At 40.2% G+C, this 22,556-nt stretch overlaps 1 protein-coding gene across 2 annotated transcripts in view; it reads right to left on the bottom strand.

Annotated features, from left to right (window-relative positions):
* Nucleotides 1–3,906: 3,906 nt before the first annotated feature.
* Nucleotides 3,907–22,556, bottom strand: part of LOC113640498 (cytosolic phospholipase A2 zeta-like) — a 27,652-nt gene continuing 9,002 nt past the window's right edge. The window contains exons 4-20 of one of the 2 annotated variants that reach the window (XM_027142979.2): nucleotides 21,826–21,954; nucleotides 16,518–16,558; nucleotides 15,217–15,259; nucleotides 14,304–14,355; nucleotides 14,067–14,206; nucleotides 13,842–13,922; nucleotides 12,185–12,219; nucleotides 10,333–10,471; nucleotides 9,348–9,484; nucleotides 9,038–9,260; nucleotides 8,835–8,949; nucleotides 8,611–8,748; nucleotides 8,369–8,476; nucleotides 7,238–7,408; nucleotides 5,841–6,010; nucleotides 4,551–4,737; nucleotides 3,907–4,352 (exon numbers count right to left, since the gene is read on the bottom strand). In XM_027142979.2, coding sequence (XP_026998780.2) covers nucleotides 4,105–4,352; nucleotides 4,551–4,737; nucleotides 5,841–6,010; nucleotides 7,238–7,408; nucleotides 8,369–8,476; nucleotides 8,611–8,748; nucleotides 8,835–8,949; nucleotides 9,038–9,260; nucleotides 9,348–9,484; nucleotides 10,333–10,471; nucleotides 12,185–12,219; nucleotides 13,842–13,922; nucleotides 14,067–14,206; nucleotides 14,304–14,355; nucleotides 15,217–15,259; nucleotides 16,518–16,558; nucleotides 21,826–21,954 — 2,157 coding nt within the window. In that variant the 3' untranslated portion in view covers nucleotides 3,907–4,104. The remainder of the gene's footprint in view (nucleotides 4,353–4,550; nucleotides 4,738–5,840; nucleotides 6,011–7,237; nucleotides 7,409–8,368; nucleotides 8,477–8,610; nucleotides 8,749–8,834; nucleotides 8,950–9,037; nucleotides 9,261–9,347; nucleotides 9,485–10,332; nucleotides 10,472–12,184; nucleotides 12,220–13,841; nucleotides 13,923–14,066; nucleotides 14,207–14,303; nucleotides 14,356–15,216; nucleotides 15,260–16,517; nucleotides 16,559–21,825; nucleotides 21,955–22,556) is intronic. The other variant, XM_047821122.1, reaches the window with a different exon arrangement.

Raw genomic sequence — 22,556 nt, 5'->3', positions numbered from 1 at the left:
AAGCTGCTTTGTGAATTGTTAAAAGCGCTATACAATTAAATTGAATTGAATTGAGCGGTGGCAGCTTGGTAGCCCTGGGATTCGACCTCACAACAGGAGGCATTGCCTTGCATTCTGGGATGGAACCACGTGTTGCTAAAGGAGGCTCTGATAAACATTTCCATTCACCCTGCATGCCCAACTCATAAAGATACCCAACTACTGCACACACACACACACACACACACACACACACACACACACACACACACACACACACACACACACACACACACACACACACACACACACACACACACACACACACGCACACTGTATTGGTCTGGCCCAGTATAAAGGCACTAATATCTAACAGCTATATACTGTATAAGAGACGACAGGCTTTCAATGTCTATGTTTATTGACTAGGATGTTCTCTAAACTCTAGTAAAAATCAGTTCGTGTCACTTTGCCGGAAAAACGTGTAACATGAAGTGAACTCTTCTCTCAATCCTTGTTTGGAATAATATCTTACAAATCATCGTTGCTGGCAGTGGAGTTTTCCATCTCCTCGCATGTGTTTATACCTAGTATTAACAAAGCATTTTCCACATTTAGTAAACACACAGCTGAGATTTTGTGCCCTGGTATATCATTATAGTCTTTTATATATATATATATATGAAACAGTATAAAACACATTACATTAAAACAGTATAATGTAATGCTTGGCCTTTCTGTGCTGTATTGTGTGTTAATCATGAGCTGCAATTCACTTGAATAAAAATGTAAGATTTATAGAAAAAGAAAAGAAAGAAAGGATTTGAAAAACATCTAAATATGGTTTGTTGTCTGCTGCTAACCATGCTAACAATTTAGCTATTAATGCTTATTAACAAAAAATTACCCAATTAAATGAATTCAGCAGAAAAACCACTGAAAGTCCCTGGCATTTGGGAAGCCTGGGGATTGAAATAATCTTCATGAAGAGAAAAGTGTGACATGATGCACTCGACTGAGTTGAACAAGATTCTACAGGAGCAGAAATGACCTCAGTGTTTAAAAAAGAGATTAAAGATGGGAGAGAAATGATTAAATATGACCAGGAGCTTAGTGAACAGTGGTTTAGGCTCTGATTTGTTGACTGGAAGGTCAGGCTTCAAACCCCAGAACCACCAAACTGCCATTGTTAGGTTCTTGAGCAATGTTGTTATCCTTCTCTGCTCATCATAACTGCCCCCTGTGCTCTTACTTTGTAAGCTGGGGTATGTGAAGAAAAGAATCCCACTGTGCTGTAATGTATGTGTACCAGTAATAAAGGGATGTGGTAGTCTAGTGGTTTAAGCTTTGGGCTACCAATCAGAAGGTTGTGAGTTCGAGTCATACGTCCACCAAGCTGCCACTCCTGGGCCCCTGAGCAAGGCCTCAATTGCACAGTTGTATAAATTGTAATTCACTCTGGATAAGCGTGTCTGCTGATAAGGGTGTACATTACATAAATACTGTATATGTAATGTAAAGGTTTCTTATTCAATAGATAATATGGAGAAACGGTCTTGTGGAGTCCTGCTAATAAGAAGAAATGTACCCAAAAACGGGCATCAGTATGTTTTATTTACCACCACTTTGTTCTTTAAAGCCCAGTGTGTTGGCCTGAACTGTTTGGACTTTTGTACTGTAGTGTGCACAATTTAATGTTTTTAAAGTAAGACTCAAATATTGTCATTCGAATTTGTCCTTTGTTTCTTACACCGCTATTTACTTTACTTGGCAGTTCCTTGCACCTCAAGCTTCATTGATGTTATCAAGTCCTTTATGTACATGTTCATGTTCAGAACATTTTTAGTACAGTGTTGTAGGACGTGGTATAGGATACGGAGAAGATTTAGTGCTCGTGCTTTTATTCTTTTAACACACACACACACACACACACACACACACACACACACACACACACACACACACACACACACACACACACACATGCGCGCACGCACAGTTTGTGGTTCAGTGCTGAAATTCAGAAGTGTTATTATTTATTTATTTATTTTTTAAAAAGTTATTTAGCACAGATTTATCATCCTCGTAGTTTTAGGTTTGAATCCAAACGATGCCACATTCAAAAGAGAGTTCAAGAGAGAAAAGCGTTTTTATTTGAAATGTGCAAGTATCATATACTGTATATAAAGATAAGCTGTCATATAAATCACAGGTTTATTCTTTGTTTATGTGCTCAGTCTAAGCTGTTTATGTGCTTAACCGCAGCTGTGATGGAGAGAATACACACAGCTTCGTCTGCTCAGAGGCTATTCACACCTTCTTTCAACCATAATGGATCCATAGAGAAAAATAGAGACAGAGAAGGAGAGAAAGAAGCTTTTTTTTTTCCTTGTCAGGAAACGGCATAAAAATCCAGCAACACAAAATTCTATACACTTCTATATGAAGTGTTTGACAAAACTATACACCTTTTTATACACCACGTGATTTTCTGACATGATTCATCCACATGTGTACGTTAGCATGAAGGTGTGTGTTGGAGCTTGCGATGCTCTTTCACACCACCAGGTGATGGTATGAAACAAAATATGATGTGTATGACTGAGAACCTGCACAACTGTGACCTAAAGTCTTACCGTATGACAGAAGCTCATATGAAAGTAGACACTTAGGACTTTAAGAGTTTGTAGTTTTTCATCAGTATTTCCGTTTGTTCCCAGCCTACTACCCTCCACTAGCTTCCTGTAGCTGTACGCATAAGATACAAAACACTGATGCTTACCTACAAAGCCATAAATAGACCAGTTCCCTCTTATCTCAAAGCCCTTGTCACTCCTCATACTGCACCTGGCACCCTCAGATCTAGCAGCACTAGAGAACCCACAGACAAGGAGTTTGACAATATTTTTCTGTGATACAGTATTTTTAAATATCCCACAGTACTTTTGTGAGTTTTCTCTGTGCTGTGACTGATTGCCATTAACTGCAGGATTTAGAGCAACATACAGCTGAAGTAAGAAGTAGTTTATTCCAGAATCTCATTACAGACACACACATTACCTATTTCCTAATCTTAAATAATTTAAATCTCTTTATCTTTATATCACACACACACACACACACACACACACACACACACACACACACACACACACACACACACACACACACACACACACACACTCCCCTCTCTCTCCCCTCTCTCTTTCCCCCTCTCTCTATCTCTCTCTCTCCCTATCTGTCTCTCTATGTCTGTCTCTCTATCTCTCTCTCTCCCTATCTGTCTCTCTATGTCTGTCTCTCTCTCCCTATCTGTCTCTCTATGTCTGTCTCTCTCTCCCTATCTGTCTCTCTATGTCTGTCTCTCTCTATCTCTCTCTCCCTATCTGTCTCTCTATGTCTGTCTCTCTCTATCTCTCTCTCCCTATCTGTCTCTCTATGTCTGTCTCTCTCTATCTCTCTCTCTCCCTATCTGTCTCTCTATGTCTGTCTCTCTCTCCCTATCTGTCTCTCTATGTCTGTCTCTCTCTATCTCTCTCTCCCTATCTGTCTCTCTATGTCTGTCTCTCTCTATCTCTCTCTCCCTATCTGTCTCTCTATGTCTGTCTCTCTCTATCTCTCTCCCTATCTGTCTCCCTATGTCTGTCTCTCTCTCTATCTCTCTCTCTCCCTATCTGTCTCTCTATGTCTGTCTCTCTCTATCTCTCTCTCCCTGTCTGTCTCTCTATGTCTGTCTGTCTGTCTGTCTGTCTGTCTCTCTCTCTCTCTCTCTCTCTCTCCCTATCTGTCTTTCTATGTCTGTCTCTCTCTATCTCTCTCTCCCTATCTGTCTCTCTATGTCTGTCTCTCTCTATCTCTCTATCTCTCTCTCTCCCTATCTGTCTCTCTATGTCTATCTCTCCCTATCTCCCTCTCTCCCTATCTGTCTCTCTATGTCTGTCTCTCTCTATCTCTCTCTCTCTCTCTCTCTCTCTCTCTCTCTCTCTCTCTCTCTCTCTCTCTCTCTCTCTCTCTCTCCCCCAACATAAATGCATGGTGATTGATCTGATTTTAAACATGTTTTTCAGGTAAACAGATTTAAATAAAACACAACACACGGATTTCCTTCATATCTTAGAACACACTTTACATTATTACGCAGGAGCTTGTAGTTTCTTCTGAGGGCATGTTAGCAAGCCCTTTTTTAATCAGAGCTTTCTTCAGTGAGCTTCTGATGCTATCTCTGTTGTTCATGATGTTGTAGGAGGTCAAATCTACGAGCCTTCGGAAGTCTTCAGGCTCAAACGTGATGTTCTGGGTAGCGTATGGAGAGGAGCTGGAGCTCACATCAATATTTCCTTCCTTGAGCTCCGTCTTTCCATTTCGTTTTACTCCTGCAGTGTGAGCACAGACACGCACACACACACACACACACACACACACACACACACACACACACACACACACACACACACACACACAGGTTCAGTTGTCAAGGTTTTATTTTTAACATTATTATACATTTAATTATTACAGAGTTTAAATATGATTAGCATATGCAATGAACATAACACAGAGCACAATGCTGTCACCTGGTGCTTTATACTCTTTGAATGAGATGTTGACCAGAGGAAAATGGATCACGATGGGAGCATCAGGATTCTTCTCATCTTCAAACACGTACACTTCTCTTTTTGGCTGAGATTTGTACTGGCTGAAATCTATCTTTGGGAACGGCAACTTATGTTCAATGCAGTATTGCTGTGTTTCCTTTAAGTTCTGTCACACACACACGCACACACACACACACACACACACACACACACACACACACACACACACACACACACACACACACACACACACACACACACACACACAGATAAACAACTAGAAAAGTATATAATCTTAATATTAGTTATATTACCTAATCTAAATCTGATCTGATGATTAATGTGTTATTCTCGCAAATGTAGTTTATAAAACATCACTTGATCCTGCACAACCTTTTAGTTTATTTATTTATTTATTTATTTATTTATTTATTTAATTTTTTGTCTAGGTAAAGGTGGGGTCTCCGTTGTTTGAGAAATGCTTCAGAAAACTGAGTCGAGCCGACAAACAAAACAAATACAAAACTAACGTGTAGCCAATGAGCAGAAAGGGGCGGGTCTTGTCAATATGGGCGAAGAGAATGTTCAGTGCACATGTGTGACATTAGCAGAAAGCAGTTTTAACATTGACAGGGAAGATAAAAACAAAGAAAGAAAGCGAAGAAAGGCTTACGATAAGGCAAGAAGTAGGACGTGTTAATATAGGATCAGCTTTCCAGCGCTGGAGAGAACTGAAGGAGCAGGAAGACTCCTGAGCTAAACGCTGTTACTAGCAAAACTTTACTTTGCGGCCAACTTTACTTAAGACGCCGAGGCGCTTTTTTCCTTCTCGATAGGTGAGTAATGTTGGTTTTGCTTTGTTACACAGAACTAATATATGCCTTTGTCCTTTACATGATTATGCTTGTGTGTCATTTTTGCTTGTTTGTTTATCTGCAATCGTATTGTTCTTCCCTTCAGCTCTGATAAAGACACATTTCTTTCCATTAATTGCCTGGGTTACGTATATGTGTGGGCGGAGCTATCAATACAGGGGTGGGACCCATTTAGGTTAGGGGCGTGTTTGTTTTGGTGATTTCAAATGTCAACATTGACTTTCATACAATGTACACCCAACCTTTAAGTCACACTTCAGCGATTACATTACTGTACATTGCATTCATACACTTTGTTTTGAATTAACATTTTATTTCTCTGGACTCATAAAAAAAGTAAAAACATAATAATACCCTGATTGATAATACTTTTTTGTTTTGGATTTTTCCTCACCATTAAATGATCCTCAGCCCAGCTGTATTCGAGGCACAGAATGACGTCGGCGCACCTGTGGGGTCGTAGCACAGGACAGAACGCTGTGTTAATGGCAAACCCAGAATCCACCAAGCTGAGAGTGGAGTCCACTGGAGTCAACTTGTTCGGAAAGGCGTCCGGATGTGTGTCTAAAGCAGGACGAATCATAAACCAGGATTCATTCAAAAACAAACAAACAAACAAACACAAACCTCTCACACAGGGAATCACACTAATACTGCGTAGGTATTAAAATAAAAAAGGGATTCTGGTGACTGTTGACTATTGTGTTCTTTGTGCATGTTTGTGTGCAGGTCTGATTCCCCCTTCACCTCGATGACATCATCACTGGTCTCCTATTCAAATAGGAAGAAGAGAAGCAAAGTGAAAGTTGGTAGAAGGGGAATATTTAGAGTCTTTGGAATGATTGGAGTAGCGGTTGATGGTTGAAATAGTGATTTCTGTGTTACTGTAAGTGATTGTTTGGGTTTGACTTGTTGTCCCTGACTCTGAGCTTGTTTTCTGCATTTGAACTTGTTCTTCATGTATTTACTCATTGTGTATACACACACACACACACACACACACACACACACACACACACACACACACACACACACACACACACACTTATATATGTTGCTGAAGTGTTGCTGACATTTTTCTTTTGGAGTGGATTCTTTTTGCCCTGTTTATAACCAGTAGCTTGATACGCCTCACTGTATTTTTCTTTTTATTTCATTTCAAGTAAGGGATTTTCTAACTATTTACACTCTTTCGTATATAATTTAGGCCTGGACCCACCCTGAAGAGACGCCATTGTGCAGTTGTATATATATATTCACAATATTCCATCACTTTTTGTGTAAATTCTCATGTGTGTGTGTCTGTCATTCCTTACCCCAATAATAAAGGTACCAACACACTGAATCCTAGACTGGGTCGTAACACCATCATTAACCCTTGTATGGTGTTCGGGTCTGTGGGACCCAATATCATAAACATCAATAGTTTTGAAAAACTTTGCTTCCTTGTTGATTTTTTCCCCACTCATCATTACATTAGATTTTCTTTTTTTATTACATTTTATTAAAAAACAACAAAAAACAAGTCGCACTTTAATTAAAAAATGTGATGTAATAAAGGTAAAGGGCAAATATTGACCATATATGCTGTTTATATTGCTTGTAATTGGGATGAAATAAACATCTGTAGAGTATTTTAACATAAAATGTTTGATTGTGTTGAATTAAAAACCCAAAAATGCAGCAGGTCCAGCAGACCCAGCAGACCCAGGAACACTGGCTGAGTAACAAAAATATGAACACCATACAAGGGTTAAGTGCAGTTAAATAGATATGATGATGAGTTCTGACCGTTACTGGTGTTGAATTCTGGGCTTTCTCTGTACAAGTTGTGCAGAGAGAATCCTCTCAGGAAGTTAAAGATGCTGCTGATGATGGGGCAGTCATTCAGGAAGCTGCTCAACCTCGAAGCCTCTGGTCTGATGCGCAAAGTATCCAAGTTTGTGGATTTAGTATTTCTCTCTACAGACCAGAAAAATCATCAGACAGACGTGATGTTATATGGACAGGCTGCACACATGATTAAGATGATATCGTGAGCTCTACATTTAGACTAGGCAAAAAAATTAATTCTGTGTGTAGTTCACAATTTGAGGTTCTTTAACCTCCTAAGACCCGAGCTTTGGTTTGGCCTTGCATTTTAAATGCAGTGATGTCCACGTATGTGGACACCAGGTCATAGGAGGTTAACAGCGTCTGGACCACCACCTTTAAACAACACGTGCTTACCTTTAAGAACGAGCAAAAATACGGACGGATAGAAAATACGGACTAAAGACTTCTGTGTCTATGTTTTAGGTTGTAATACAATACAACAATGACTGAGAAGATTACAATCGTAGCAACAAAAACAAATCTAAATCTAATCTAATGTCTAAAGTCGTAATACTCAGATGAATCTCTGCTAACGTAGTGTTATACAGCAATATAAGGAAGAGAAGAAGTCTTTATGATCACCACATATACATTACAGCACAGTGGAATTCTTTTCTTCACATACCCCAACTGAGGAGGTTGGGGTCAGAGTGCAGGGGCTGCTATGATACAGCGCCTCTGGAGCAGGGAGGGCTGCGGGCCTTGCTCAAGGGCCCAGCAGTGGTAGCTTGACTGTGCTGGGCCTTGAACGCCGATCCTCTGATCAACAGCCCAGAGCCTTAACCAGTTGAGCCACCACTGCCCCAACCACCACTGCCCCTAACCACCACTGCCCCTATAGACTTCTCCCTCATTATTAGCCAGCTTTATAATGCTAAAATTAGCTAAAATAGCACTTGATCCAGCGCAGTACTTCAAATAATCATACTTATGTCTCTTACACCTTCCACTCAAAAGCTGTGGAAGAATGATCTTTGTCTTTTGAATGTCTGTACATTCCTGTTAAAAATAAAGATGAAGATGAAGATGATACTAAGGCGTTCTCACCGATCGTGTCGACTTTATCTCCGAGCCGGGTAGCCCAGGCTGGTATCCCTCCAGAATAAAGGCTCCAGAGCTTCAAGAGGTTAGCAGAGAAAAAGCTGCTCCACACACCTACACACACACACACACACACACACACACACACACACACACACACACACACACACACACACACACACACACAGTTAGTTTGATTAGCATTAGTTAGACAATATACCACCTAATACACATTTACTCATGCTGACCCAGGAGGAAGGTGAGGCGTGTTTCCGGTAGCTTCTTCACTACATGACCCAGGTAGAAACCGCTCCCAAAATGTTCTACAGGGACAAAGGCTCCGTATTTGGAGAATCCCACCTCATATGGGGTAAACTCGCACCACTCTGGCAAAAAAAATCGACAATGAACAGAAAGAAAGACGATCACCACGGTCTAACCACAAATCTAAGGTTTATTGTACGCTTATTACCAGGCACTGAGCAACCGGTGCTGTCCTTCTTCATGTTCACTGCTGTGTAAATGGGGAGCGGGTTCTGGCCCTCAGAGACGGCCTTCTTCTGGTCAGACAGCGTATCTGTGCATTTCTGAACCCCAAATAAGATTTTATAATGTAACAAATTACAAATACAAGTGCTTTTGTAAACCTTTGTATATATGTATTATAAAACAGACCTTTCCAAAGATGAGGTGTTCAATGATGAGCCCCCAGGTATCAATAAAGGAGACGGAGTGGCCTTCTTTCTCTCTGTCCTGCAGCTCGGAGCGATAATAATACAGCTGCTTAGGAGAGAAGAGACTGGCTTTGCTCTTCGACAGCTCCTTCTGAGAAGACGCTATCACTTTCGCTAGGCCTTCCTTTGACCAAAATGGCTCAGAGTAGAGACTAGCAGTGGACCTTATGTAGAAAAATAGAACAAGAATTAATCCCTTTATTAAGCCAACATGGCAAGGCAGTGAGTCTGTAGCACACTTTATAACCCACCAGGTGGAGCCAGACACAGCGGTGATGTAGGTGACGGCGTCGAGCAGGTCGAGGCTCTGTAGTCCTTTCAGAAAACCGTATACACCCGTCATGGCTCTGGAACTGCCTCCTGAACACACAAGAGCCACTGTTGGCACCTTAACACACACACACACACACACACACACACACACACACACACACACACACACACACACACACACACACACCTCATGTTTCTGTATCTAGCACACAATGTTTGCAGACTACGTTTGTACACATGATGTCTCTCTGTTAGCTGTATTAATAACTCTAACTGATACAGACACTATACGTTTGCAGCATGTGTGTAATCAATGTGTGTAAAGGTAAACCTAAAATTATACGTTTGTGCCTCAAATCCTGGAAAAAATACACAAATCCTGCTGTGATTTCCAGTTATACAAAAACAACCAAGGTTCCATTCCTAAAGCTCAGTTATAAACTGTCTAACCAGGTCACTTACAGTAACCTAATAATAAATCCAATATTCAATTCAATTCAAGTTTATTTGTATAGCACTTTGTACAACTGACATTGTCTCAAGGCAGCTTTACAGAACATAAACATAGAACAAAAGGTTAATATAAAGAATAATATAAAGATTAATATAATGCAAAATTCAAGATTAATATTAGATATATTTTAATGTGTTTGTATGTATCCCCATTGAGCAAGTCTGAGGTGACTCAGGCAGCAGTGGCAAGGAAAAACTCCCTTAGATGGTAAAGAAAGAAACCTTGAGAGGAACCAGACTCAAGGGGAACCTCATCCTCATCTGGGTGACAACGGAGGGTGTGATTATAAATATACAGTCTAACAGATTTTGTATAGATGCAATAGTGTCGGAGGAATTAATAAGTAGATGTGTGTGTGTGTGTGTGTGTGTGTGTGTGTGTGTGTGTGTGTGTGTGTGTGTGTGTGTGTGTGTGTGTGTGTGTGTGTGTGTGTGTTGTTAGTCTCATACCTGTGTGGGTTCCAGAGGAGTTTCAAGATTAAAATACTTCTGCAGTGCACGAGACACCACCTCTCTCCTCTTCACCAGAAATGCCTTCTCCTCTGCAGGTATGTCAAAATCCAGACGCACCTTCATGTCCTCCTCGGAGCTACAAACACACAAACACACAAACACACACATACACACATACACACACACACACACACACACACACACACACACACACACATGCTTATAATGACAGTCATGAAATTATTAGACAGCAAAAAATAAACTTGATTGGTAAACAGTTTGAAACTGTTATACAAGGAAGAAGAAAGAAAGAAAGAAAGAAAGAGAGAAAGAAAGAAAGAAAGAAAGAAAGAAAGAAAGAAAGAAAGAAAGAAAGAAAGAAAGAAAGAAAATAAGAAAGGGTGTAGGACAAACAGCTATTGGTAGAAAGATAGACAATAGAAGGGAAAGTTATATTGAACGATCGATTGTAAGAAATGTGGATAGATTTAGTTTGTGTGTTTGTTACTTGTAGAGTGATATAAAGATGGATGGAGAGAGTGTGCGTCTGATAGAGAGATAGATGAAGGGAGAGTCTCAGTTACAGCTATCCGACATTCCGAACTCTGATTCTGTCAGTAAAAGTCTATGGGAGTTGTCGGGATATTTGATGACATTGTCTCAAAGCAGCTTTAGATAACATAAGAAATATAGTACAAAAAGTTCAATATTAATATTAGACATATTTATTTGTGTTTGTATTTATCCCTAATGAACAAGCCTGAGGTGACTGAGGTGACGAAAAACTCCCTTAGATGGAAGAGGAAGAAACCGTGAAAGGAACCAGACTCAAAAGTGAACCTCATCCTCATTTGGGTGACACTGGAGGGTGTGATTAATTGTGTTAAGAAAAATTCAGCTTGATAAGATTGCTGAGGTCAGTGGAAGTAGCGTTAAAGGTTTAGGAGTTCTAACTGTCCATCATTTACAGTACAATGGAAGTCAATGGGAATTTTGGTTCATTTGAACTTGTGTAACTGTAATAAAGTTATAAAAGGAGACAGTTTTACAGTTTCACAAAATTTTAGGACTAATAATAATACTAATAATAATCATAAACAGCAGAACAGAATAGATTATTTTAGAATAATTGTTTTAACAGGCATGAATGAATAAGTGAAATAATCCCTTATTGCCTCTTACAGAAAAACGTTCCTGTCTTGTAGCTGACAGTCCTGGTGACTGGCCTTCAATCCTAACGATTGTCAATTTTTATTTAGTTAATCAATATTTATTTCCATTTTTTTCCACCATACTGTTAACCTGATGAACCTAGTTGGATATGGATCGGCGGTATCAATAACTCCAGCTCTTAAAACATATCAGCAAATCCCCACACCTTGTACATATAATTTCAAATCCCCACACCTTGTACATATAATTTCAAATCCCCACACCTTGTACGTATAATTTCAAATCCCCACACCTTGTACGTATAATTTCAAATCCCCACACCTTGTACATATAATTTCAAATCCCCACACCTTGTACGTATAATTTCAAATCCCCACACCTTGTACATATAATTTCAAATCCCCACACCTTGTACGTATAATTTCAAATCCCCACACCTTGTACATATAATTTCAAATCCCCACACCTTGTACGTATAATTTCAAATCCCCACACCTTGTACGTATAATTTCAAATCCCCACACCTTGTACATATAATTTCAAATCCCCACACCTTGTACGTATAATTTCAAATCCCCACACCTTGTACGTATAATTTCAAATCCCCACACCTTGTACGTATAATTTCAAATCCCCACACCTTGTACATATAATAATACTAATGATTTGTCCGTACCTGTCAACTGTGTTCAAATGTAAATTCACTTTGTCCTGTGGAGTAAAACAAACATTTTCAGCATGTTATTAGAATGCATAATGCCAAAACAACAATAATAAAAGATTACATTAAATTTAATATTTAAATTTAAATCTGCATGTATAAATGGAATGGTTTTATTGTCTCTCTGAGCAGTAAATGCCTATAGAATAGAAATAAGAAACAAAAAACAGTTCCTCAAGTTGTTTTTCTTCAGAAAGCTGAGTAAAATCTCATGTATTGTATTACAAGATTTTATCACGTTGTTTTTGAGAATAAGGAAACAAAAATCTTGCTTTATTTTACTTCTAAAGTGGTAGCTCAGAGGTAGATGGATTATTGATCTGAAGGTTGCGAGTTCAAATCCCAGGTCTACCAAGCTGCCTCTGCTGGGCCCCTGAGCAAGGGTCTTAACTCTCAACTGCTCAATTGTATAAATGATATAATTGTAAGTGGCTCTGGATAAAGTGTTTTCTGAATGCCGTATATCTAAATGTAACATGAACAGAATCAAATCTTGCAATATCAGTTTAAAGCATTGCTGATTCATCTCTTGGCTTTTTTTTCCCAGTACAATGGCAGAATGGGAATAAGAATACTTATTAATGGCTATTTTCAGTCAGTATAAACAGATCAATGATTTTCTGGCCGCAAGTCTGATCTAAAATGAGTCAGAACTCTGTTGGCTTTCAGTGTGAGACGTGCGTTTTTTCCTTCTGTTGATAACCTTCCACAGAATTCTAGTGGTTAATGATTCATCCATTCATTCATTCATTTTCTACCGCTTATCGGAACTTCTCAGGCGTCATCGGGCATCGAGGCAGGATACATCCTGGACGGAGTGCCAACCCATCACAGGGCACACACACTCTCATTCACTCACACACACACACAGACACACACACACACACACACACACAATTTTCCAAAGATGCCAAACAACCTACCATGCATGTCTTTGGACCGGGGGAGGAAACCGGTGTACCCGGAGGAAACCCCGAGGCACGGGGAGAACATGCAAACTCCACACACACAAGGCGGAGGTGGGAATCGAACCCCCAACCCTGGAGGTGTGAGGCAAATGTGCTAACCTCTAAGCCACCGTTCCCCCAAGCCCCCCCCACCCCGTGGTTATTGAAATTTAAGATGCTTATAAACAAGCACTTAGTGTGACTCAGAGAATAGAAACTGTTTTTTGTTTTTGTTTTTTTTTTGGGGGGGGGGGACTTTCCCCCCTATTATACAGTATTGTCCCTAGTAGGTTAGGTAAAAAGATAGGCCCTTAGTGTCAACTTTCATCTGAGCTTCATATTAACCACCAGTGTAGATTGGGACATGAAAAAAGACATGTATTGCTCAACATGGACACAACAAATCAGAAGCAAATCCAATTTTTTTGGACTCTGAGTAAATCATTTTATACAACTGAGCAATTGGAACAACCTTCAATCAGCCTTTCTCAGGGACCCAGCAGTGTCAGCTTGGTAGACCTGGGATTTGAACTCACAACCTTCCAAGATGTTGTCCAATGCCTTAACAACTAAGCTACAGCACAACTAAGCTACCGCTTCCCCATTTAAGCGAGAGCATTCGTGAAAATTAAAGCTCATCAGTTAAAAATTTTCAGTCTTCTTACCTTTGCAACAGGAAGAGAGAGTGTAAATTCACTGGTGGATGCAAATGGAGTTACAGAAGCTCCTGATGTGCTTTCTGTATCCTTTTGTTTCCATGAAAAACAGATCAATTAGGTCAAAACAAAGAAACAAATCAGATAGTAAGCCAGATCTGATTAGAAAGTCATCAGGGCTTCTTTAAGTATAATGTATTAACTATGTGTCTTCTGTTTAAACATGTAACGTACTGTCTGGAGTTCAATCTTGGTCTCCAGGCTTTTGTTGATGTGGTAGCGAAGAACCTGCATGAAGCTGCTGTTCTTCGACAGAGAGATCACTTGCTTTTCGTTATACGCTCCTTGTAATTTTAACAGCATGTCTTTTTGAACTAAAACAATTACACACACATCCATAAATACGATGTTTATACCACACAGGATATTTTAAACCGTGAAGTGATTTACAGGTCCATGTTTTTTTCTTACAGTTAACAGGCAGTTTGTCCAACTTCACCTCCAGAGTGGACAACGGGGCGGCCTGAAATCACAGAAAAATAAAAATGCAGTATACACTGTAGACCAGCGGTGTCCAATCTTATCCAGGTTTTCATTTCAACCAAGCTGAAGCCACACCTGATTCCACCTGTTTAATCAGCTTTTCTTGGCTTTTAGTAGACTCTCGTATGGCTTCTGCTTGGTTGGAATGAAAACCTGCAACCACACCGGCCCTTTGCGGATAAGATTGGACGCCGCGGCTGTAGACTCTGTGTAGCACCTGTATAATGTATAGCACCTCTTCCAGTTCTGCCTCCAGAAGAAACATTAAAGGTTTAATTTAACCCATTTTACTGGGAGAACGGAAATCGACTTATGCGACATATTCAGTCCACAATTGAAGGATTTTCTGGCCGCATCCCTGATATAAAATGAGTCTGGACTCATTGTTGGCTTTCAGTGTGAGAGAACTTACAGAACTTACAGAACTTGTTTCATGGCATTCCCACATCATTAAATTGTACGACGTGTATTAAAAAATTACGACGTGTTCTTTAAATGATAATTATGCTGAAAATAGTCATCTTTTGCGTTCCGTCATGCCACATCACACTTTCCTGCTGTAAACAGTAATTTAATTTTAAACTTAACATTTTTAATCTGGTTCCTCTCAAGGTTTCTTCCTCATATCATCTCAGGGAGTTCCTTACATGATATGAGGAAGAAACCTTGAGAGGAACCAGATTCAGAAGGGAACCTCATCCTCATATGGGTGACACTGGACACAAAATAATCTCCTTCCTACAACAGTTTGTAGTCGAGTGGAATTGTGTAACCGAGAGCTCCTGAAGAAGTAACAGGTCAGAGTCACTAATAATCATCATCACATGATCATGGCTCTTACCAAGAGGACTCCGTTAGAGAGGTACTGAGCAGGTTCTTCAGAACTGTGACACAAACACAGAAATATAAAGATCAGAAAACTTCATCTTAAAGTTCATTCTAGCCACAAAAGTCACAAACAACTCAATCAGATGACCACAAAAAAAAGTTTGAAATTCGATTAATGTATAAATCTTATAAAAATATGCAAACAATGGAAATATATAGAATACATGTTTGATTTATTTGTCATTTCTAAATAAAACCTGCAGTCTGATGTTATTTACTGTAGATTTTCTCCTCTTATCTTCTCGGAGAATCCAAATTCAGTTATTCAGTAAGTAATAAATAGAATATTAATAGAAAATTCAAGTTAATAAAGTTATTAATAAATTGTTACTACGAAAGTCCTAAGTGGCCGATGTTGTAAATATAGATACTAGAACGTACATTTCCTGAAGAAAATGTGAATGGTGCTTGCACGTGGCCAATCCGGGAGGCTAGTCGAGACGAGCATGTGACGTCATCTGAATACTCTTGAGGAAGTTTTCCTCATTGTGCTGAGTGTTTTAATATATCATATGTCAATGTTGTGCTAATTTTTTATTTTCACGTGACATCACATGACGTCATCAGAATACCCGTGAGGAAGTTCCCCTCATTGTTCTGAGTGTTTTGATATGTCACATGTCCATGTTGTAAAAAGTTTTTTGATTTGGCATATTTTGGGGGCGTGGCTGCGGCACAACCGGAAGGCCAGTCGGTACACCAATGTAAAAGTTTGTTCAGAGTATCACCCTAAAGGAGCTGGCCGAGTTTGGTGTAGATAGTTCGACAGCTTGCCTAGTTATAAACCTCCAAAGTTTATAATGGGAGTCTATGGGAAAAATTTTGAGTCTCGGTACCGGAAGTACCGGTACTCAGATCGCTTATAAAAGTCATAGCGAACCTCTCCTCAATGAGCCGGTCAATTTGACATGTCATTCATGGGTCTAGGACAAAAGCTGCGGGACAAGTTACGAAGTTTTGTCCGGCACAATAGTAATAATGCTGCTTTGCAAGCACCATTAATAACTTTTATGGATTATTTATTTATTTGTTTGTTTGTTTGTTTGTTTGTTTATTGCCATTTTAAATAATATCCTTATTTAATTGGATGAATATAATGAATATAAAAATGTTCTGTGCTGTTTTGACATTATGCGAAAACCTTTCTATTGCACCATTAAGGATTTCATTATTGCAAGCTAAATCAAATGTGCTTGTACAAACAGAGCCTTTTAAGCCTCTGTACTTATTGGTGTGTAGTAAAGTGTCTGTTACCTCTCTGTCAGCTCAAACTCCACCCACAGCTTGTCCTTCTTCTGGAAATCAAACCAACAATCATTCATTAGTTTCAACTTCATGCTGTTATCTCCACATCCATATTTTATAAGTGGGTAGTTGACGTGACATGGCTTTTTCACTGTCACAGAAGATAAAACATAATTTATTTCACATTTTCATAATTTAGAATACTGTAAATGGTTAAACATTTTCTTGTTTTATATGAATTTGTTGTTTTAATACCCAAGTTATTGTTAGTTTTTTTAGAACTTTGAGCCAAATCTCAAAATTGTCCTATGGTGTGACGGTAGACAACATTATTTCATAAATATTACATTTTATAAATAAAGAAAATAATGTTTAAAAATCTTAATGAACACTCCTGGCATAATTGTGCAAGTGTATATTTCACTAAGTGGCCATCACTTTTCATATACATACATTTCTAAAAGTGTAGGAATTTCATAAAGTTTGTCACAGAAAAAAATGTCCTTTGGTGTTATGCAAAAACCTAATTTTAATTTGAGCAATATCATGGACAACTACATTTAATTGAAAGACCCCACTCAAGGTCATGTGACTGAAGACCCCTATGAAGGCCATGAGAAGTGTAAGTGGTAAGTATTTCATGGTAAATACATGGTAAGTATTTCTCTCAGAATTGTTTAAATATTTAACTATGTTTTAAGACCACTGAAGTTAAGTTTTTTTTGTCCTTTGGTGTGACACCATTCATCTATTCATGGTAAAAATGATTCTAATTAATACTCTCATGTAAAATAAATATCACTTTAAGAAAATAATGTTTTAATAATGTGAACAATTCTGTCTCAAGTATTTATTTTGTTATTTAATATAATTTATTAGTACTTTTTAAATGTCACACCATAGGACACATTTACAGTATTGTTGAGTGAAAAAGTGAAAAAATATGTGAAGTCATTGACAAAATGAGTGACCAGTACTATTTTCTGAAACTGCAGTTTTCATACTCCACAAATATATGTATTTTTTCTTAAAAAGTTATGCTTTCCAAAAAAAAGTACTTTTTCTTGCTTATTTGTCAACTACCCAAATGCCAACAAAACCTGCATGTAAAACATGCGATCAATATCAGGACAAATATCTCCAGTACTCAGAGTTCCCCCCAATTTTAATGCTGAATTCTAGGCTTAAAAATCAAACAAATCTAAATTATATATAAAGAGGAGATTATTCCATGATTTAGGAGCAAAAATATCTGAACAAGCCTTTAATTTTTAAATAGAATTAGGGGCAACCAACAACATCTGATTTTACTACTGCACATGGAATTATTTCTCATTTCTGTGTGATGATGATGATGATGATGATGATGATGATGATGATGATGATGATGATGATGATGATGATATAAATGGGATTTTTACATTTATATCAACACAATCTATTTTTCAGGGTTTTTCACTTGTTTAATCTCTTACTCTGTTTCTTAACCAGTCATCTTATTTATGATATTTTTTATCTTCCAGAAAGATTTACAACATAAATATAAATTAAGGCAATTAACATTGCCCATCTGCCCACCATTTTTTTATGTCTACTAAATTTCTAGTCCTTGCTGCAAGGAGGGATGAAGACAGTGGCCATTGTGATCATAACTTGGTCATTGGTGAACCAAATTCATCCCACTATTGGTGGAAAAATGGAAAGAAAAGTCTTATTTTGTCCAGGACAGGTTAAAGAAGTGTCTGAGAAACCTTTTTCCCATCCCATCTCTTACTTCTCCAGAATCTGATCTTGGATCAGTTTAATTTGGCTGACAAGATGGAAAAGTGTCTTATTTTATTTTCTGTTCTGCTCATCTCTGTTCTATTATTTTATAACATGTAATCTGGCTCTAGGGACATGGAATGTCACGTCGCTGGGGGGGGAGGCTGAGAGATACCGACTAGAGATAGTTGGGCTCACCTCCACGCACAGCTTGGGCTCTGGAACCCAACTCCTCGAGAGAGGCTGGACTCTCTACTACTCTGGAGTTGCCCATGGTGAGAGGAGGCGGGCTGGTGTGGGCTTGCTCATAGCCCCCCAGCTCAGTCACCATGTGTTGGAGTTCAACCCGGTGAACGAGAGGGTCGTTTCCCTGCACCTTTGCGTCGGGGATAGGTCTCTCACAGTTATTTGTGCTTATGGGCCAAATGGCAGTGTAGAGTATTGGCATCTCTGGGAGGGGGGCTGGAGAGTGCTCCAACCGGGGACTCTGTCGCTCTACTAGGGGACTTCAGTGCTCACGTGGGCAGCGACAGTGTTTCCTGGAGGGGCGTGATTGGGAGGAACGGCCCCCCCAACCTGAACCCGTGTGGTGTTCTGTTTTTGGAATTCTGTGCTAGTCACAGTTTGTCCATAACAAACACCATGTTCAAGCATTAGGGTGTCCATCAGTACACGTGGCACCAGGACACCCTAGGTCGAAGGTTGATGATCGACTTTGTGGTTGTTTCATCTGACCTCCGGCCGTATGTCTTGGACACTCGGGTAAAGAGGGGGCGGAGCTGTCAACTGATCACCAAATGGCCGAGGGCTTGGTTGTGGACTCGTCGATCCCCCAAGCTGAGGTCACCGAGGCAAGCTCCTCAGTGGCAAGGCACTGGGGGTGGATGAGATCTGCCCCGAGTACCTCAAGTCTCTGGATGTTGTGGGGCTGTCTTGGTTGACACACCTCTGCAACATCGTGTGGCGGCTGGGGACAGTGCCTCTGGACTGGCAGACTGGGGTGGTGGTCCCTCTGTTTAAGAAGGGGACCGGAGGGTGTGTTCCAACTACAGTGGGATCACACTCCTCAGCCTCCCCGGAAAAGTCTATGCCAGGGTACTGGAGAGGAGAATTCGGCCGATAGTCGAACCTCAGATTCAGGAGGAACAATGCGGGTTTCGTCCCGGTCGTGGAACACTGGACCATCTCTATACCCTCGCCAGATTGCGAGGGTGCATGGGAGTTTGCCCAACCTGTCCACATGTGCTTTGTGGATTTGGAGAAGGCATTCGACTGTGTCCCTCGTGGTGACCTGTGGGGGGTGCTCTGGGAGTATGGGGTCCGGGGCCCTCTGCTAAGGGCTGTCCGGTCCCTATATGACAGGAGCAGGAGTTTGGTTTGCATAGCCGGCAGTAAGTCAGACTTGTTCCTAGTGTATGTTGGACTCCGACAGGTCTGCCCTTTGTCACCGGTCCTGTTCATTATTTATATGGACAGGATTTCTAGGCGCAGTCAGGGGCCGGAGGGAGTCCATTTTGGGGACCACAGGATTTCATCTCTGCTTTTTGCAGGTTGGCGGAGAGCTCCTGCCTCAAGTGGAAGAGTTTAAGTATCTTGGGGTCCTGTTCACGAGTGAGGGAAGGATGGAGCGGGAGATCAACAGGCGGATCGGTGTATCTTCTGCAGTGATGCGGTCGATATACCAGTCTGTTGTGGTGAAGAAAGAGCTGAGCCGTAAGGTGAAGCTCTCTATTTACCAGTCGATCTACGTTCCTACCCTCACCTATGTTCATGAGCTTTGGGTCATGACCGAAAGGACAAGATCCCTGATACAGGCGGCCGAAATGAGTTTCCTCTGTATTGTGGCTGGGCGCTCCCTTAGAGATAGGATGAGGAGCTCGGTCACTCGGGAGGAGCTCAGAGTAGAGCTGTTGCTCCTCCACATCGAGAGGAGTCAGTTGAGGTGGCTTGGGCATCTGTTTCGGATGCCTCCTGGACGCCTCCCTATGGAGGTGTTCCGGGCATGTCCAACCGGGAGGAGGCCCCGGGGAAGACCTAGGACACGCTGGAGGGACTATGTCTCTCGGCTGGCCTGGGAACGCCTGTGTATTCCCCCGGAAGAGCTGGAGGAAGTGTCTGGGGAGAAGGAAGTCTGGGCATCCCTGCTTAGTCTGCTGCCCCCGCAACCCGGCCCCGGATAAAGCGGTAGAAGATGGATGGATGGATGGATTCTATTTTATTATTCTATTTTATTGTGTTTTATTTTCTGGTCTGTTTTGTCTATTATTTTCTATTCTATTATATTATATTCTGTTTTATTCTTTAATATTTTCTGTTCTGGTCTTTTTGTTATTTCTTTTCTTTTCTGTTTTTTTCTTATTTGTTTCTATAATCGTGACTTACTACTTACTTTTTAAATAAACACTTTAAAAATCCATACTTAAAAAATACCACACCAACAAATTTGAACTGTTTACCATTTTCCCACTTGGGTTTCCGACTACACCCAAGTTCAATATTAAATGAATTGGGTTTTTCACACTACAATGCACTTTGGGATCATTGGTTACAGTAAATACATCATTGTTCCAAGCTTTATCACAGTAAAATAGAGAAGGCATGTGTATACAGTTTGTAGGCTGTGTACAGTATTATAAATGCTGTTGCTTAAATGATTAAATGCACTGTAGCACCATTATCCGCAATCCCGTTGAGGTTAAAGTTGAGGTGCACGATGTTTGAAAAATGCTTCAGAAAACCGAGTCGGGCCGACAAACAAAACAAACGTGTAGCCAATGAGCAGAAAGGGGCGTGTCTTGTCAATAAGCGGCAGAGAGTGTGTTCAGTGCGCATGTGTGACATTAGCAGAAAGCGGTTGAAACATTGACATGGCGGATACCTGCCGTTACCCCTGCCTCGGGTTCTAGGTGTTGAACGTCGTCTTCCACGTGAAACGGAGCTAAACCCTTCACGGTACAAGACACAGTACTACAAAAACACATTTGTATTACCATAGTATTACTCATCGAGATCATTTATTGATAAAAATATACCCTCGACCAACTGCCCCAACAGGTTCCGCCATAATAGTTGCCTGGGTTACATACGTATGTGTGGGGCAGAGCTATCAAAACAGGGGTGACACCCATTTGGGTTAGAGGAGTGCTTGTTTTCAAGTTTTCAAGTAGTTTTCAATCTTCTTTGAAGTTACTATCAAGTTAATTCTGTATTTCTGCTGCTTACTGCAAGGATTCTGCAAGTTTTTAGTCTCAAGATTTCTGTAAAGGGTAAACTGAGAGCTCGTCTCGGAGCTACCCAGATCTTATCAGTGATGCCCTCATACCTACCTCACGGATGGTCCTGATCTGATGTGTGCTATGATAAACACTGAGGAAAAAATCTCACTCTGCTGGTATTATAATGCATTATTACATTTTTTCTTTCTCGATTTCTTAATTTCATCATGATCTCGAGTTGAGTGAGTCCCTGATCAAAGTAAATGCGAATGCAATCAAACTCAGTGCTGCATTGCAAGCTTAACTGGTTTCTGAGCGTGTGCATGTCCTGCTCTTACCGCGTCATCCGTCATGAAGACTTTGGTCTCCTTCTGACCCAGTTGGAGGGTGCTGATGTCGAACAGAATACTGGCGCATTCGTCATCCCGCACTATGTCCGCGTCATACAGGTTTAACTCCAGAATATTCTAGCAGAGAAAACAAAAGGCCTCTTATTTACACTGAAGCGTTATTTATACTATTTTACACACTGTATTGTTTGGATTGTATATAGCAGAAATGGGGGACTCGAGTCATATGACTTGACTCGAGTCAGACTTAAGTCGCAATTTTGAGACTTGAGACTTGCTTGACAAATATTTAAAAAAGACTCGACTTTGACTTGACATTCATGACTTGAGACTTGACTCAGACTTGAGTTAAATGACTCAGAGATGGGGGCTCGACTTGACTCGAGTCAGACTTAAGTCGCAAATTTGAGACTTGCTTGACAAATATTAAAAAAAGACTGGACTTGACTTTGACATGACATTCATGACTTGAGACTTGATTCGGACTTGAGTTAAATGACTCAGAGATGGGGGACTCGACTTGACTCGAGTCAGACTTAAGTCACAATTTTGAGACTTGAGACTTGCTTGACAAATATTTAATAAAATACTCGACTTGATTTTGACTTGACATTCATGACTTGAGACTTGACTCGGACTTGAGTTAAATGACTCAGAGATGGGGACTCGACTTGACTCGAGTCAGACTTAAGTCACAATTTAGAGACTTGAGACTTGCT

The sequence above is a fragment of the Tachysurus fulvidraco genome, chromosome 12 (genome assembly GCF_022655615.1).
Source record: "Tachysurus fulvidraco isolate hzauxx_2018 chromosome 12, HZAU_PFXX_2.0, whole genome shotgun sequence".
NCBI lineage: Eukaryota > Metazoa > Chordata > Actinopteri > Siluriformes > Bagridae > Tachysurus > Tachysurus fulvidraco.
Note: the sequence above shows the minus strand (reverse complement) of the source record. Positions and strands in the feature narration are given on the sequence as shown.